At 33.8% G+C, this 17,532-nt stretch overlaps 1 protein-coding gene across 4 annotated transcripts in view; it reads right to left on the reverse strand.

Annotated features, from left to right (window-relative positions):
• The window catches only part of ESCO1 (establishment of sister chromatid cohesion N-acetyltransferase 1), a 34,914-nt gene that overhangs the window by 8,658 nt on the left and 8,724 nt on the right, over positions 1-17,532 (reverse strand). For all 4 annotated transcript variants that reach the window (XR_009957479.1, XM_062568127.1, XM_062568128.1 and 1 more), the window contains exons 7-8: positions 16,042-16,156; positions 6,848-6,979 (exon numbers count right to left, since the gene is read on the reverse strand). Coding sequence is in view for 3 of the 4 variants with exons in the window: in XM_062568127.1 (XP_062424111.1) it covers positions 6,848-6,979; positions 16,042-16,156 (247 nt within the window). In the remaining variant the exon portion in view is untranslated. The remainder of the gene's footprint in view (positions 1-6,847; positions 6,980-16,041; positions 16,157-17,532) is intronic.

The following is a 17,532-nucleotide window of genomic DNA, read 5'->3' on the forward strand; positions in this document are numbered from 1 at the left end:
GAATAGTTTATTTTGTTACTGATTATAACTATTAAAGTCACAAGAAGGATACTATAAAAAATTTTATAACTACCTTCTAAGAATCTAATGGGGAAGGAGGCTACGTTGTGTGTATCTGAAGTTAAACATACTCAAAAAAATAGAGGTAATTAACTCTTCTTCAGATCCACACTCGTGGTGAATAATGAGCAGTACCTGCATGGAAAAAAACAAAACAAAAAAAGCCACTTAAATCTAGTAAGATGGGACGGGTAGAGATATCAGAACTCAAGTTGCTTTGATGGGACCTAAAAATATTGAATGCAGAAGTAACTTCAGCCACTGAAAAGGCTGATTGACAAGTCTTATTCAAAGCAACTTTAAATAAAAAAAGCCTTTGAAGAAACAGTATCGATGGAATAATTCTCATTGAAATCCACACCTTCCCACAGAAGTAACGTTCAACTAAAGACCAAACAATTTGGAATTTGGCACCAAAATAACGCCAGATACACTACCACCGAAAAAAAAAAAAAAAAAAAAAGACAAACTACATATTGATCTGTATTTCATTTTAGTCATGCTGATTTTACCCCCTTGCCCCAAACAAAATGCTAAGAGAATAATTCTAGAAATTTATCTCCTTGCTGCTAGCCCTGTATCTATTTTTTAAGTATGAGGTCAGCACCCAGGATGACAATGATTGCAACATGGATACCATTTCAATCCTGCCTTTCCTTGCTCAGTAGCAGTTGCACTAAATACCACCATAAAGGGGCACAGAATTTCATTTTATATATATATATATAAAAAAAAATATATATATATATAAAAAATAGTCAATGTAAACAAGAGCAAACAGCAATGTTACAATACTCAGGTAGAAGAGCAGTGCCGTTTGTGGGAATATGACTCACATTGAGAATTTTAGAAAAAAAATTGCAAAAAGAAATTCAAGCAAAGATTACTGCTCTCCAACTTAAAACAAAAAAAAAATGGAGAATGGCTAGTGTTTAAATGCATTTTGGCTGCCTGCTTGCCCTGCAAAAGCTTTCTATAACCTACTTCAAACCAACCACAGTCATCATTCAGCTGACAAACGTAATGCATCTTGTAATCCTATCATTACTGCATCCAAAATGTTCCTAATGCAGAAAATCCAAATCTAAACTTTAGGTTTGGGTATTCTGTTACTGTAATAATCAGGTGTTTTCCAACCAAATTAAGTTTGATTAAAAAATATTTCTGAGCAGCTTAAAATTATAGCACACTGCTGTTATATTTCTAAGTGATACCAAATCTACAAGTAATTCAGTAAAAATACATTAATTGCAAAGAGCAAATACTTTAAACTTACTATTTTGATTATTATCTTTTTCTTAAGTGATTAGTTAGTAGAATACGAGGCTCACATTCATAGGAGGGGTAGCTTCTGGTTTCAAGTATTTTAGAATTTATTCACAAATACATCTTTTTGGATAAAGTTTTTCAAAAGTCTCTCCAAACCATAAACTCATCCAAGATTGAGTTCTTTTAGTTTACATTGGAAAAGATATTTTAAGACATACCCCCCATGACTGAGGCAGCTCTAAGAATTTCAAAAAAGGAAAACTATATTTAACATTAGCACCAGCTTCTTCAGCATCCCTATTGTTCATTCCTAATATTGAATGAACTGTGTCTCTCTTAAATCATGCTAATGGAAGTCACACAAAAGTTTTACCACAGCCCTTTAACAGTCTAACATTAAAGCTATTAAGGAGAATAAGCTATAGCTTCAATTACAATTTAATTCAATTCAATTGATCCTGTTAGATATCTACAATTTATCAAATATGCTTTAATAACATCTTGCATGTGATCTGAAGATGATTTCCTTTAACACTGATGGCAAGAACACATTTATGGCGAGAAACAAAAGCATTGGTCTACAAAATACTTTATTCTACTACAGTACTAGAAAGTTTGCTTTTCCTTTGATTTTAATTATTTTAGGACATCCACTAAGATATATTTACTCTTAAACAAGATGTCCAAGGGTGGATATGCATTGTTTGCAAAGAACAAAAGTTAAAAGGAAAAGCTATTGTCTTGCCAGGATGCAAGTTCTGCAATTCCTGGAGTGCCATTCCTCTCTGATAGCAGAAGCCTATGCTCAACAACAGATTACCTACAACTAGCAGTAGCATGACACAGATACTTCATAATCACAGCTGGCAGAGACCCATTTGGTCTGTAATATAGGACCTGACTGCCCAACAACTGCAACTCCCTCCCTGACCTCCAGTATTTTACAGCTATTTATCCTAAAGGTATTTGAAACAGTCTGAGAACAAAAGGCAACACTGCAACAAACAGCTAACTGATTTTTAAATCTACTTGCATGTTCAAATCATCTTGTAATTTGTCTCTCCAATTCAAGTAAGACTGAAGATTACTTCCTTAATAAAGTGTGATGGCAATACAATTACAAAGAAACCACCCAGAAGAAGGGCAACATAGATGAGCAGTTTCTACTGCATCATAACATAGTAGTAAGGACAGGAATTATGACTATGCTGCTTAGTTCATTGCTTTCAATGGGTATTATAGATACATAAACAATGAATGATTTAGACTTTGGAAAGATGACTCCAACATTAAAAGTGCTGTAGCTGAACTGTTCAGCAATCAATTTCACATTGCTTATAACATAAAATAGCATCTGACAGATTTGCCTTTTAAACCTGAGTTAGAAGATTCGATAGATTGTTTCTCATGTTTTAAAAGTTTGTATGTAAGATAAGGAAACATGACAGAAAACCTGGTACTTTTCTATATGTGATGATTCTGGCTTGTCTACATGTCTTATTTCCTGAACAAATATAAAACTGGTGCTGATTTATTCTTATACCAATTTATCTCAAAAATATTAAGATTGTGAGGAAAAAGGTGGTTAATATTGTACACACTAAGAAAAGTACTTATGAAATTCTCTCCTAACAATTAAGTTTATTATGAAATTTTATGCACTTTTACCCTTGATAATTTTTAGCACAGAAATAGATCTACTGGATTCTTCTTTTTGAATTCTTCATCATGTTACAGACATTCTGCCTCTATTCCCCACAAGTGTAGTATAGAGAATGAGACTTCATTGTAGAACGTGTTAAGATCCTTGGATATAACTATAATAATAACTAAATATTACCCTTTGTTAAAACTAAGATTCCTCACGAAGATAGGTAATGGTTGAAATTTGAACTAAAGTATCAGAGTTCCATTTTGCACAAATCTATTAATTTTTAGAGTCAATGAAATCAACAGAAGCATGGAGCCTTTTTCAGGCAACCTGAAATTCACCATCATCTTCAATCCTTATATTCTATTAACCCCTAGCTTTCAGAAAGTCAGATGTTGCTTTTTCGATTCAAAAATCCTAAGAATCTAACAGATGGCCTTGGATTCAGGTACACCAGAACAGCCATTTAGATAGATATTAGCCCAAATAACAGGTTTTCCCAGTTTCTTCAACTGAAGACTAAACGGATACAACTAAAAGGATGAGCTTAAAATGCAGACTAATTAATCACATTCACATCAGGCACCTGAATCCACAGGTACTTCCTATTTAAGCATTTGGCTTTGCAACTTAAAAACTTCATCAAAAATAACGTCCAGTTCTTAAAAAAAAAAAAAAAAAAAAAAAAAAAAAAAAAAAAAAAATTTGTAGAAGTGCTAAATCAATTTTACCTGGCATCACAGACAGCTAGAGGTTTTACAGCAAAACCAAACCACATAGCCATGACACAAAGATTTATTGCTGGAGTTAACATTCAATGTATATGTGGATTACTCTACACAAGTTAATGTCAGAATGGCCTACTACTTCCAGAGGTTTTCAGATGTCTGAAATCAGAACGATAGCGAAACGGATTCCTATGTTTATCTACAATAGGGGACATCTCCCACAACAACTTGTCCCTGTTTTATCCTCCCGGTACTAACCTCCACCACCTTACATTCTTCCTTATTCAGTTCACATGCTTTGTTAATAGTAAATGACAACTTTCAGGAAACCCTTATCAATCCCTGCCAATCTTCTGATCCCAAATTCGTTAAATGCCATTACACTTGCCATATTTTCTCTATTCAAAGCCTTCAATTTCTTCTTTGTCTCTGTAAGAGACATCAGTGACAAAATGAGTGTCTCAACACCATCTCCTTGTTAGCCTGTCCTACTTCTGAAGGTAACTTGGAATTTCTATGTCTAAAAATACACTTTTACTACAGGAAATATGAGAAGTCATTAAAAACCCTGATGCTGAAGATAGCAAATAATTTATTATTTATGTAGGGACTATCTTCTGGCTACTCAGCACTTTAAAAACAAACACCACACCACCACCCCAAAAAAAATCAGCTAAATGCAGTGAATAAGATGCTTGCCAACAATTAAAAGTCTATTTTCACAGTTCATAGCAAGACAAGCTCTAGTAAGATAATGTATATAGTCTTTCTTTTTTGTGATTCTGTGAAATGAATCATCAGTGCAACTACTATGCATAATAACAATAGACACTCAAAAGGGAGAAAGCAAACTGAGCAGTCTTCCCAAGCAACCCTGAAAGATTCTATGCCTCATATGGCATGAAAAATGTGAATGACAGAACAAAAGATGCTTCCGAGATATCTCAAAGCAGCCCTCAAATCAACAATAATGCCAATGTGTTAACCTGCTGTAAAAATAATATCTAGTGAGCTAATAAAGTCACATCCCAAGGTCACCTGAGTCAAACTAAGGTTTTCCCTAGTCAAATTTTTCAACCCCATGATGCTACTGCCCAGTTAACAGACACTGTCAGGGAAATAAACGTTGCAGTTTCACTTTATTAACTATATATGTATGTACATTTAGAAAATGAGCATACCTCCTCAAGTCATCATCCAACAGTCCTCATCAGAAACCTTCTAACAAACTAGGATAATTACTATTCATTTTCATATTTCTAGAAGATTAAAAATTAAGACATAGAGACTTGGTGTAGACATCACTGGCAAGAAGGCTATCTAAAAGTTCAAACTGTTTTCTAAGAGGAGAGGTGCATGTCTCCATCATGGACATTACCACAGTATAATCTACCAAGAACAAGCAAACATGTATTAAATGATAAAGAGTTAAAGATGCATTTATTTAGAATGGCAAAAGTTATTTCCCCTATTTGGAAAATACAGGGTCAATGTATTTTTTTCTGATAAAAGAGATGTATTTAAAAACTCACAGAACTCCTTCCTTCATGTCTTCCTCTACAATTTCTTTTATAAAATATCCATCTAAATCATCACTCTACAGCCAAAGATTTCATGAACAACAAATAGTCTTACAGATTTCAGAAACAGAAACGTTTACTCATTGAACTGACAGAGTAAATTTGCTTGAATACAAGCTACAATGTTTTAAAAAGATGCCCAAGAGCTGAGAAAACAGGGGTATGTTTTTGAAGTAAGAAAACTTTCCCAAACTTTTGTATGAAATTGTTTACAACTGTTTTAAGGTAATCCGCTCTTTCATTTGTGTGTTAATCATGTTGTTATTTCTGACATACATATTTATATCAGAAATCTTAGCTGTTCAGCTTCCAAAATATTCAAACTTCAATGCAGCTTCCTACCACCAGCAGCTTTAACTACAGAACTCATCTGCCAGCTTCTGTTCAAAATAATTAACACAATCTTCTGTGACTTATCTTTACATCTTCAGTAACATTCAAGAGCTTAAAATGCTTAGGAGGGGGGAAGAGAAAGGCAGTCAGGAATAAGATGGGAAACATTTATTTTATGCTGCCATTACTATGTACTACTTTCTACCATGCTTTCTGCTCACTCTCACCCTGCAATATAGCTAATGCGTATCAGAAAAGATCTTATAAATGTCTGGATTATTCAGCAAAAGCTAACTAAGAACAGAATGGATACTAAAACTATTTACCATATGGTTTCAAAGATATTACCTATGAAGATGCATCTTTGTATTTATAAACCATGGGATAATATTGTGCTTAGGATTTAACAGTAGCCCAACCACTATTTGGTATCTACGTGAAATGAATTAGTGGCCTCAGTTCAGTTATCCTGGAGGTCTTATCTACTCGAGTGTAGAGTACTGAAGGTAACATGTGTGATAAAGAAAATAGACTTTGCGGATTCTGTTCTGCATTTCAGAATTGTAAACAAGTATTTCCTGTAAGTCTTGTAATATCAGCTAGTATAAAGTAGCTGATTTTACAATATACTTATAACTGTACAGTTTTTCAAAACTGAACTTTAATACGAGAGATATACCTAGCTTTTGAACATAAGGAAAGTATGGAATAACAATTTGAATTTTGTATTTAAATGTTACAATCATACTATAAATTCGTCAAATTTTTAAAATACTATAATGTTATATCAACAGGACTACTACACAGTCTCTCTATGAATTACAAACAATTAAGTAATTTAAAAGTCCTGTAATATTACACAGAAAATTGTCAGCTCTGTATCTGGCTATTGTATCAACCACTGCATAACACCAATTGTACTGAAAATTGTATTTAGCACTTTCAAAACAGTGATATTACTTCTGTCCTGTTATTGAGCCCTCCCTCCTCCCAAAAAATTAAGGAAATGTAACAGAAAAAATACAATGAAAATGAAGCACCACAATCCTACTGATTATAAGTGACATATAGCTTGTCTATTATGGCTCTTGTAACCATTTATTTCTAACAATTGATTTGTTGCCTACTGTGATATTAAAACATGACTTAATGTAATACAAATTATAATTAGTACACAGTAAGTAAAAGATCATACTTATTTGTTTAAAAAAATAAAGCTTTCTTACCACATATTTTACAGCACTTATGAACTGGTTATGAAATAGCAGATGTTGGGTTTCATCCTCTGGATTTGATGCAGTATAGAGCATTCCACAAATATTACAGGAAATAGCACCAAATCTCTTCTGCCCTGCATCCTATTAAAAGATGGGGGGGGGGGGGAAGAAAGGTAAAAAAGGACTTGTTCAATTTTAAGCACAATAAGCACAATAAATGCAGCTCAACAGAACTTTCATCTAGTTAGATATGCCTTTTATAATTGGTCTTCTGTAGACTCAAGATGAAGGCTAAAACGGAGGGAGAGAGAAGGAATAAATAAAAAATTTAAATTTCACCGTAAAAAAACCTGCACAGCCTTAAGAGGCATGTGTATTACAGAGCAAACTCTACTGAACAACAAAAGTAGACACGCTCCTCATCACTTTAGTTATGAACACAGTACCAGGAGAACAAATGACTTATTTTACACACACACACACACACACACACACACACACACACACACACAAATCTTCCTTTCTAAACTATCTGAAGTTAATCATCTTATACAAAAATCATCTTATACAAAATAAATAAATAAATAAATAAATAGAATAAAATCCCACTATATATGGTTTTCCCTCTTTCCTATTTTTATACTGACATCTGTCCTCTGATTTTGAGTTTCTTGGTCGCAAGTCATGTCTTCCTGAATGTTTGAAAGAATACCATACAAAACAAAAGTTACAGAAATAATCATAAGGCTCACAGTACATCTGCAATGGTTGATGATGATATTTTAGACCTTTATGAAAATCAGTTACACCAAGTATTTTAAGGCACTGATTTTTCATTTCTCACTTCACTCTTTTATGGAAGTTCTACTGACTGAAAGCTTCTTACTCAATATACTCTGAAGACTTACATCTGAACTCCTAATCACAAACCTGAACAGTTAACTATCATATTTTATGTGCTATCTCATTTGCATGGCGTTCATAACTTATTTTTCAGATACTTGCCAGCAGGTACAATACAAATAGAAGACTATTTCATTTTACTCTTGACTCTGTAGGTTATCCTCCTATTCTATAAGCAAACATTATCAAATTAAGGCTGCTATTCACTACATATTGCTTTGCAATTTATTCAGTAAAACAGTGTTATTAATTAGGAAGTATGCACAGACTGAGGAATCAGTGCCTAATAAAGAATGGAATGCCAAGTGCAGGCATTTCTTTCATTTCAATTAATTCACAGAAAGTCTCAAAAGTCTCTTGCAAAAAGCAGGAGTATCAGTTAGACTGAAGTCTCCAGCCAAAAAGGCATGTTTTATGTTATGGCAAAATGGTCAAACCTTTTTTTTCTCCTTCTAACTACATTTGGAAATAAGAGTTTATATAAGCAACACTTAATGCCATTTTTGATCTATTTTAACACATTACACAGGTAACACAAAAACAAGAAGTTATTTTATACTGTAAAACAGGTTACTAGATAAGCAAAAGAAAACCTGAGTTGTTTTATGGAATAGATTTGAGTGCACAAATCGCATGTGCACAAACTGCATGAAAACAAACCATTTAAATTTGTTTTTTAATACCCAAGATATTCATACTCAGGAAGTCTACTTTACAGGAAAAAACATTTTGCAACGCAGCAAGTTGCTTACAAATCATTTCTTACATCTTCAAAGATATGCTTAAGTACATCTAAAAGCTAGATGACAGCTCAGTTCTCCATACAATAGCAACTTATTTCAAGCTGTCATTAGTGAAGCCCAACATGCAGATACTGGTTTCTTTTCCAAGAGAACAGAGGTGCAACTGTTTGGGCCACACAATTTCAAAGACTCTAACTTCTCTTTAAGAGCACATACACTGAACTCAGGAAGAAGAGATAAGTTGAATCTGAAGTCACTGCTCTATTATTTGTATGTCAATTTATACATTCCTGTTGCATACAGAAGGCAAAACAAGAGTACACTAGCTCTCCAAAGGAAGGAAAAAAAATCTCTACAAAAGGGTTTGCAAAGTCAGCAAAAGATGAGGTTTCCAAAGGTGTAAAAATCAAAACTAACATATTTTATTCTACCTTCAGTCTTTCTTTAAAGCAGCAACATAGTTCAAAACAACCTGCCAATCTGGCAAATAAAATACGCTGCATTTCAATGGTTTATATATGAGAAAAGAAAAAAAGGCAGTTCAGGAGGAAGGATGCATGATGATTACCTTAAGATCCCTACTGAACTGAAGATGAAGAACATATCCCAGTGTTTAGGGTAGACAGATTGGGGGCGAGGGGAGGGAGGAACTACTTTGATGCTTGCAGTATACTTTGAAAAAGACGACATGTAAATTTTGAAATCAGCTACATTAAGCAATTAAAATATTTAGTATATATTAGCACTGTAGTTAAGTCTCACAAAACAAATTCCTGTTCAAACGATTCAGAAGTTAAATCTCAAGTCAAAAAAAAACCTACGAAAGTATTCAATAAATTAGGGGGAAGAATAGCCTCAAAGTTGTCAGGCTCCTTAGCTCATCCCATCTTGCTTTGTCAACTCATATTCTGTTTAGCAAGTCTCCAAGAATAGATTATTTCCCTGGAATACTATTGCCATAATATATTTTACAGTTTCTTGTATGTTGCTGGTATCTGGCTTTTTTTGTGTGTTGTTGTTTCATTTCATTGACACAGCATGTGAAGATAGTAATATCAATATGCTACACACTACAGGTTGTTAAAAATCTGTTATATGATTACTAGAAGTAGTGTACTGTATTACCAACTTCTCCCTGCAAAAAACAATAATAAAAAAAAAAAACCCGCAGTTTACAAATTCCTGGGGGTAACACAGATGATAGCCTTTTTGCATTACTAAAGTGCTATTTCAAATACACAGCACAACACATCATGCTTCAGACAAAAAACAAAAAAACACAATAAATCCAAAGCAGACGCTACAGTACAAACCCAGGACATGCAAAATACAGTCAGGAATAATACAGAATGCAGTATTTTATGACAACATCTAAAGAACCTGACTATTTTTAACATAACATCATTACATAAGCAAAAAGGAAAAGGACATGCATTGAGAGATAAAAAGTGTTCCCAAACAATACTGTGCTCAATGATGCCCGTCCTCTCTAATACGGGAAAACAAAACAAACAAAACAAAATCAAAAGAAAAAAACCCTCAAGCATCATAAGAGGATAAATAAAACCTTCTAAAACTAGAATTTTAGAAAAAACAATACATACTTTTGAAATTTAATTTCAATATTTCTTCATTTTAATTTAGCTTGATTTAGCTTCAAACTGATGCCCACTAGGTACTGAAGTATAAAGTGTCATCTTGTCAGAATTATAGAAAGACATAAGAAATTTGACTCTCATAATTGACAGGGAAAGTTTTTTCTCTACAGAACACTATATGAGAAAATGTGAGACTGCAGGCTGAAAACTGTCTTAATTTAAACCTCATTTTTTCTGAGCAAAAAAGCAAGGATACCTTTATTTACAAAGCAAATTCTGCGAGTGAGAGCAATTAAACATTCTCAGTATATCAGGCAGCCCTCATTAATATGAGCATGGGAGAGACAACTTTGAGATCCACTCTTTCAAGGCTAATTGTAATCGGCTGTTGTAACAATGTTGTCTTAAACTACAGAAGGGTTTCTTAATTCTGTGTTAGACAGAAAGAAAAGTCTTACCAAGGTCTCTTCTTTGAGAAGGTGCATGTCTGCTGATCCTCCATATGTAGAATAAGGAGTCCTGCAAGCAAAAAAGGCATTTGGTGCCTCTGTAGGAGATGAAAAGGGCCTTTGTTACAGGCACAGGTTAGGTCACCTCCTTCTTGATTACCTAGTGATAGTCAGAGGAAGATTTTTTTTTTCCTCTAGTCTTCTGATAGAGCAGAGAATAAAACCCAGCCATAAAAATAGGCAGGGTAGAAAATAAAATACAATGGAGAAGAGCGGGAAGAAACACCACAAAGATTTTTGAGATCTCTACAAAAAATGAGAAAGTCAAAGAATGCCATTTCATCAAAAAAAGGATTCAAAACCAAACCTGATGGGTGAATCCCCTTGCTGACTAGGAGGATCAGAAGACATGATCCAACTCAAAAACAAGTTTCACCTCAAAAATAAAGACTGTGGTATGTCGAATTTAACAAAAGTTAACAAACAAACAAACAACCGGTATCACCAATACCCATCTTCCTGAAAAGTTATTTTAGCAAGAGGATACAAATCTATTTAGAACTTGCAGAACTGTGATGTAACTTATCTTATTTGATATTTGAAAAATTAAAAGTGGACAATCATTATCCATCAGGAAATTAATGCCCTTGCTGGTCATTAACTAAAACAGTATGAAAAAAAAAATAAAGTTAAAAACCAAACCAATACAATATTGACCCTATGAATGACCAATCTGTTCAATATGTATAAAAATATCTAATTCAAGTATATCACAGAGTGATCTAGTATCAGCAGTCCTCGTGCTTGAATTCTGGTTTTAGGTCTCCACAATCTCACCTTCAGGACAAAGCCATCAACCCATATGAATTTGCTAGAGAAAGCTAGGCTGCTGCTGTGGAGTAGAAATGGGAAAGAATGAGAAGAAAGTGTATCTGCTACTGCCCTACTAAAAAACAAAGCTGTTCCAAAGGGCAGGATCTGTGTGAAAAGTAAGGAAGAGGAATTTCTCTCAGATGAACTACCGAACTCTCTCCCCAATCATTTAAGCAGTTGCCATTGCTTTGTTATTGCTGGGGTATTAGGGAAAAAATCAAAACCAAAACCAGGCAGTATTTAACTAATGTGAACAACAAAATACTGCCCAAAAACTATTCTCCATTTCTCTGGAGAAACTGCCAATTGGATTACATCAGTTTAAGGAAGGAAAAACAAACAACTTGAATAGCCCATTATGAATCTGAAGAAGACTGTATAAGAAATCACTTTTATGCTTGTTTTACTAATTTCATTGAGGCCTGTGGCTTTAGCTCAAAGTATTTCTTTCATGTATTGCTTATTTCAGTCAAACAGGTGACTACATTCAAATTTAACTAATATATATGTAAGTAGCAATTCAAACATGATATCCAAATACGTAAACTGAGTTAGTCTGCACATAACTTTCACATGGAGCACCAACTCAAACTTCAGAAGTAAAAAAAAAAACATTTTTCATCATGCAATTCTGATCTATGCACTTGCTGATACTCATAAAGATCATCTACATTTCACCATTTTTCCTCCCACCTAAGCAGATCTCCAGAAAAGGTAGAAAAATTTCTGTAATCCTATACTATCTTTTTATCATTTCAATGATTTGTCTTCTCCGTTCATTCTCTTTACAAGTTCTTCCCTAAAACTGATGAGTATTACTTTCAAAAGACCAGCTAAATCTTCCAAAGAGCACATCTCATTAGTTGCATAAAATGGAAGAAGTACATAGATACCTCAGGTCACTACTTAAAACATTCTTTTGTCGCATTAATGTTTTTAGTTAGAACAATGTTCACATTGTTACAACAAAAATTTTATCTGAGATCTTGTAAGTAACTAGAATTTTACAAAAAGCAAAACAAGTGAACAACAAACTTTCCTTGTCTTGGACATAAAGCACATCTCATTTTGTGAAAATTTAAAGCGTATACTTTGCACATTCTATAGTTCTCTCAAATTCAGAAGTTTATGGAACAGAATTTCATGTTCAGGTTCTTGTATTTCCACATTAGGTTCAAGTAGTTCAAAAGTATGCATCTAAAAACTATTTTGACGCATTATTCTACAAAACTTCCAATACAGAAGTTCATGTAATCTGTCAGTCTATCGACTGAACATTCACTACTTAAACAGTGTAAGATGGTAGAGTTTGTACATTTTCAGAACAGAGTACCTCTCTAAACAGCAAGTGAGGGATTTGGAACATAAAAATCTTGTTTGACCTTGATCTGAATTTCTTTCCTTCATAAAAACAGATCATATCCTCCTAGCTCAGTAATCAGTCTTTGGACATCACTTTGAACACTACTGTCTCCTGCTACAGTGGGTTTTACAAAGTGCAATTTGATTCCTCACTGCTTTCAGCTAAAGTTCCACACTCAGAGGCGTATTGTTCAAGATACGCAGGAACAAGCAAATCTGAAGAACACAGAAAGGACTCATGTTTTGTCTTAGTTCTACCTCTATAAAACGAAGATAATTCAATATGTTTGAAAGGTGCTCAGATAATTAAGTGATGTGTATCAGGAAGAAAAACAGTGCAAGTACAGCTACGAAATATTCTACAAAAAGAAGCTGCATTACTGTACTTCTGATGTGGTCAAACAGCTAAACTTCCAAATGCAAGATTCATGCCTTATTTAGCAAGTAAAGCTTGCTAAAGATTGTATTACTTAAGAAAAATAGGAAACGAATCTGTTCACTATTAACTATCATACAGGAGCAGAAGGAAGGTAAAATACATCTTCATGATCCAAATATAAAAAACAAAGCATATTAGAGAGAAAATACTAGTTTCACTGTAACACTTCTATCTAAATATAGCTTAGAAAGTTAAAAGGTCAGAATACACAGACAGTATTTGCAACATCTCAAATTCAGAGCCTCGGGCACTGCAAAGACAATTAAAAGGACTGATTTAATAACAAAAGAGCACCACGCATTTCCACCTTAAATGAAAATAAAGATGGTACATCATGCAGACAGTCAAACTTGGCCCACTTCTCCTCCCCTCCTGACAGCTGAAAAAGGACTTTTGACATGCATTGAGAGGGACAGGCTTGAAAAATACCGAAGAGAACCAGGTCTCACAGTAGAGAACTCCAAATGGCAACTTTCAGATATTTCATTTTTTAAACAAGTGTATCAAAGAGTAAACGTTTCAAGTTAAGAATAAAAATACAACTTCCCAACTTCGTTCAAGGTAAAGAAGAATAATGAAAAAGCTTCTCTTAATGGCTAGAAACCATTCTTCTTCAAAGTTTCTGATACGCTGTATTAACTATAAAATTATTTATAGACACTATAAATGCTAATTTAAGTGATTCTGCTGCATATAGTAAGGCTGCTCTTGGTATAGAAGTTTTAAGCAGAACAGTTTTTAAAACATGAATCTTCTTTTGTCTCTCTTCTCAAAGCATCATTGCAGAAAAACAAAAGCACCTTTGAAAATATTTTCTCAAAAAATAGAAAATAAAGTGTGCAGCCATTCAGAGTCAACATTTAAGAAATTCACCATGGATTTGCAAAACAGCACTCTTAATTACAAAATACACTGTATTTTATTGCATATATTGAAACCTCACTCTTTTTGGAGCAAAGTTTAGCACAAGTCAGTTTTTCCCCCTCGAGATACTAGTACAAACTATTCTAGAGATAACCATGTCTTCTTTCCACAGTACTCAAAGATTTCACATTCACCAAATGGATTAACAAATATTTGAGTTCCTCTACATACTTTGACAATGCTAAACTAGCTTTTCTCCCAGGTAAAACAAGTATCAGACCATTACCATACCCACTGGCCTCTTGACAAAGTAAACTACAGGCCAAAATACCCCTCTGACAGAATAGTAAGTCTACCCAGAACTCAACAGAAGTCAAAGTGAATTTGATCTGTACATAGTGCTGAAATACTACCAGGGTGTAACTTTCACATTTAAAATGAAATATGCTGCTAAGTTGCTTTTACCAAAAACACATACAAAACCCAAGACACTAAGTCTCTTCTATTTTCCCTAGTGTTCTTCATTGATGATCCATTCTTTACATTCTAAAAATCTTGCTATATGAATAACTTAAAACTTTCATTGTTGAAAAGGGAGCGCATGGGGAAAAAAGTATTTTTCAGCCTGAGAGATGAGTGCAAAAGACTACTACTAACACAGTAAGCTGCAGAAAGGCTATTTGTATGAGTACTATAGATCAGAACTACATATCCTCTCTTCAGTAGCTTAGCAAAGTTATGCATTTCTTCTTGTCAGAAGTCCTAGATACTGTTCAGTCAAGCTCTACTACTGTATGACCAAAAATCAAGTCATCTTTACTGAAATGAAAGGGAGCATTCTTATAGTCCTGTTAATAAAGTCAAGACACTTAACCATGGCATTTTACTGCTGTTGGTAAAATGAGATTTAAAGAGGCAATAGCTAAAATACTTAGTAAATTTGAGCTATCACTCATAAACACCATTTACCACCCTGGTGTCTAAGAACTCAAGTGTCAGATTTGTTTTCTTTACACATTTTAGAGATTTAGGGAAAATGATATACTGTCAATTTATTTCTCAAAAGCTCTGAAGTATGGATATAAGAGAGCACTCAAATTTCAACTTTTTCTCTTTTAGTTAATATTTTCATAAGTATGATCCATATGTTACAGGAAAAAAGAATTTGCAGTTTAGCAAGACCACCAGATACACAGGTAAGAAAGGCAACTTATTAAGAAGCTTACTGCAGAATCCTCTTTCCTAATAACTTGGATTTCTCTCCCTTTGTAGCTCCCTTACTCCAGTCTTTGATTTGTTGTGGATTATCTGATGTGTGGATTATTTTAAAAAGTTTCACTATCAAGTTGTGTGATCCTGCAAGATAGAACACTGACTACTCATTTTGCATTTTTTTTTTGAAAGTAGTACCTGCATTTGGTAGCTAATAGCAAATAATGATAAAAACAAAGAAATTAAACTATCACTGTTGCTTATATATTATGATGAAAAAAGGGAACGCACAGGAAAAAAAATCTTCATCTCAAAACAACATATATTCTAGTGATGAAAGGATAAACCCATTCCTATCAATTTTGCACACAATCTGCCAGATATACTTCCCTCATATAATTCTGAAGTTTCAAGAAACAGAGGTTTTGAACATAAGCAAACGCAAGTTTCTTCCCATGTCTTTTTCATTCTCCCTAAAAGACCTATATTTTGACTGAATGGTCAGCCTCTTCCAAAAGCACATATATTTGTTTTAATATTTAACAACAATTAGCTTTTAAATTTAAGCCAGTCTGCTACTACTTCTTCCATCAATACTTAATGACAATTAAGGAAGTGTTCTGCTCTTACTGATCATTTACAACAACAGTAATGGTATGCACAACTAATGATTTTTAAACAAGTTTCTAAAGATGTAGCACTACTAAATCAAAAGTAAATTTCTTGAGAAACTATAGACCTTACAAAAGATAGTACTTACTATGATCAGCTGCTTATCACCATCTTTCCCTGCTTCTTTTAACTTTTGAATATGTTCCTCAGATGGTAGGAAGTTACTGCACTTTGATGCTAATGAAGGACTTGACAAAGGAACCCTTGAAATACAAATACATTTCATGTTAGAAAAGGACTGTTCAGACTTATCTTAAGATACTTAAAGTCTTTGTGATTAACTTAAGTAAACTTCAAGGAGATGCAAATCCAAGTTAGTTACCCAAAACATGGTCCTACGTATTTTAATTTGTAATTAAAGTGGAAAAAATGGTGAATAAGAGAATTAACCAAAAAAAAAAAAAAGAGGAGTATGCAACTAGCCTAATTACAAAGAAAAAAAAAAGAGAAAAAAAGAAAAAAAAAATTTAAACCAAGTGAGGTAGATTAGCTGCTTCAATTAACTCAGGCACCTAACTGAGGCATTTTCAGAGCATGACTGACAGTGCCTAATCCTACCTTTCCCACACAAAGTTTAGGTTTCTAGTTTCAGGTATCACACGTCAGACTGCTAAAGCAGACCATGTGAATATTCTCATAAATATAATTGGACAAAGGAAAACAAATGCCATAAAATCTTTCAAGCTCAGCTCAAATATATTATCTGAAGATTATAAAATGTATATTTTCATTTCTTAAGTTACAATTCAGTACTTCAATGTGTTGTTGTGAACCAGTAAAAACAGATACACCAGATCAAACCAAAGGTCTGCCAAGACAGTGGCCACAAGCAAGCTGCCGGGAAAAAGAATAGGAAAACATGTAGTAGCGTGTCCCAAAATACTCTCTGACCACTTAATAATTTGCAATTCTAGGACTTCCTGATCCAGAGGTGGACTTGGACTTAACAGCCCACAATGGATTTATTTTTGAGAAAAGAGAATTCAAATAAAATAACAATAATAAAATCACACCATGTTTTGCATGCAATAAAACTGTACACTACAAACTTTCAGCAAGAACACTCATGGTCTGAAAAGAGACAAAGATAGGTAAGAGTTCTGACAACTTAAAAAGTTTCTGTTCTCACTTTACTTAAGGACCACAAAGGAAGAAAATGACTGCTGCAAAACTGGTCACCCACAATCACATTTGGTTAACACTATCCTTTGGCCTCATCTGCACTCATGGTCTCTAACCTAACATCTGATTATTGCTGAGAGTGAAAAAGGAAAGAGGGAATGAGAAGAGAACCTAAGGAACAGATGGATGGATAGCACCGAAATCTCTATCAGTTAAAGTCTTCCTTACCTTAACTGACTGGAAAGTACTATATACATCAACAGAAGAGCTATTCTATGAATTGCTGCTATATTCAGAAGGAAAAATTACATTAAGAATTGAAGCTTAGGGATAAAACTGGTAGAGACCACTAAAACAAAATACACAAATAAAATACTCTTATTTCAAGTAGACAATTGCATATTTTCGGGTTATAAGCAAACCAAATACATCGGAGCAAGTATCCAGTTGTAACAGC

This window comes from Rhea pennata, chromosome 2 (genome assembly GCF_028389875.1).
Source record: "Rhea pennata isolate bPtePen1 chromosome 2, bPtePen1.pri, whole genome shotgun sequence".
NCBI classification, from domain to species: Eukaryota; Metazoa; Chordata; class Aves; order Rheiformes; family Rheidae; genus Rhea; species Rhea pennata.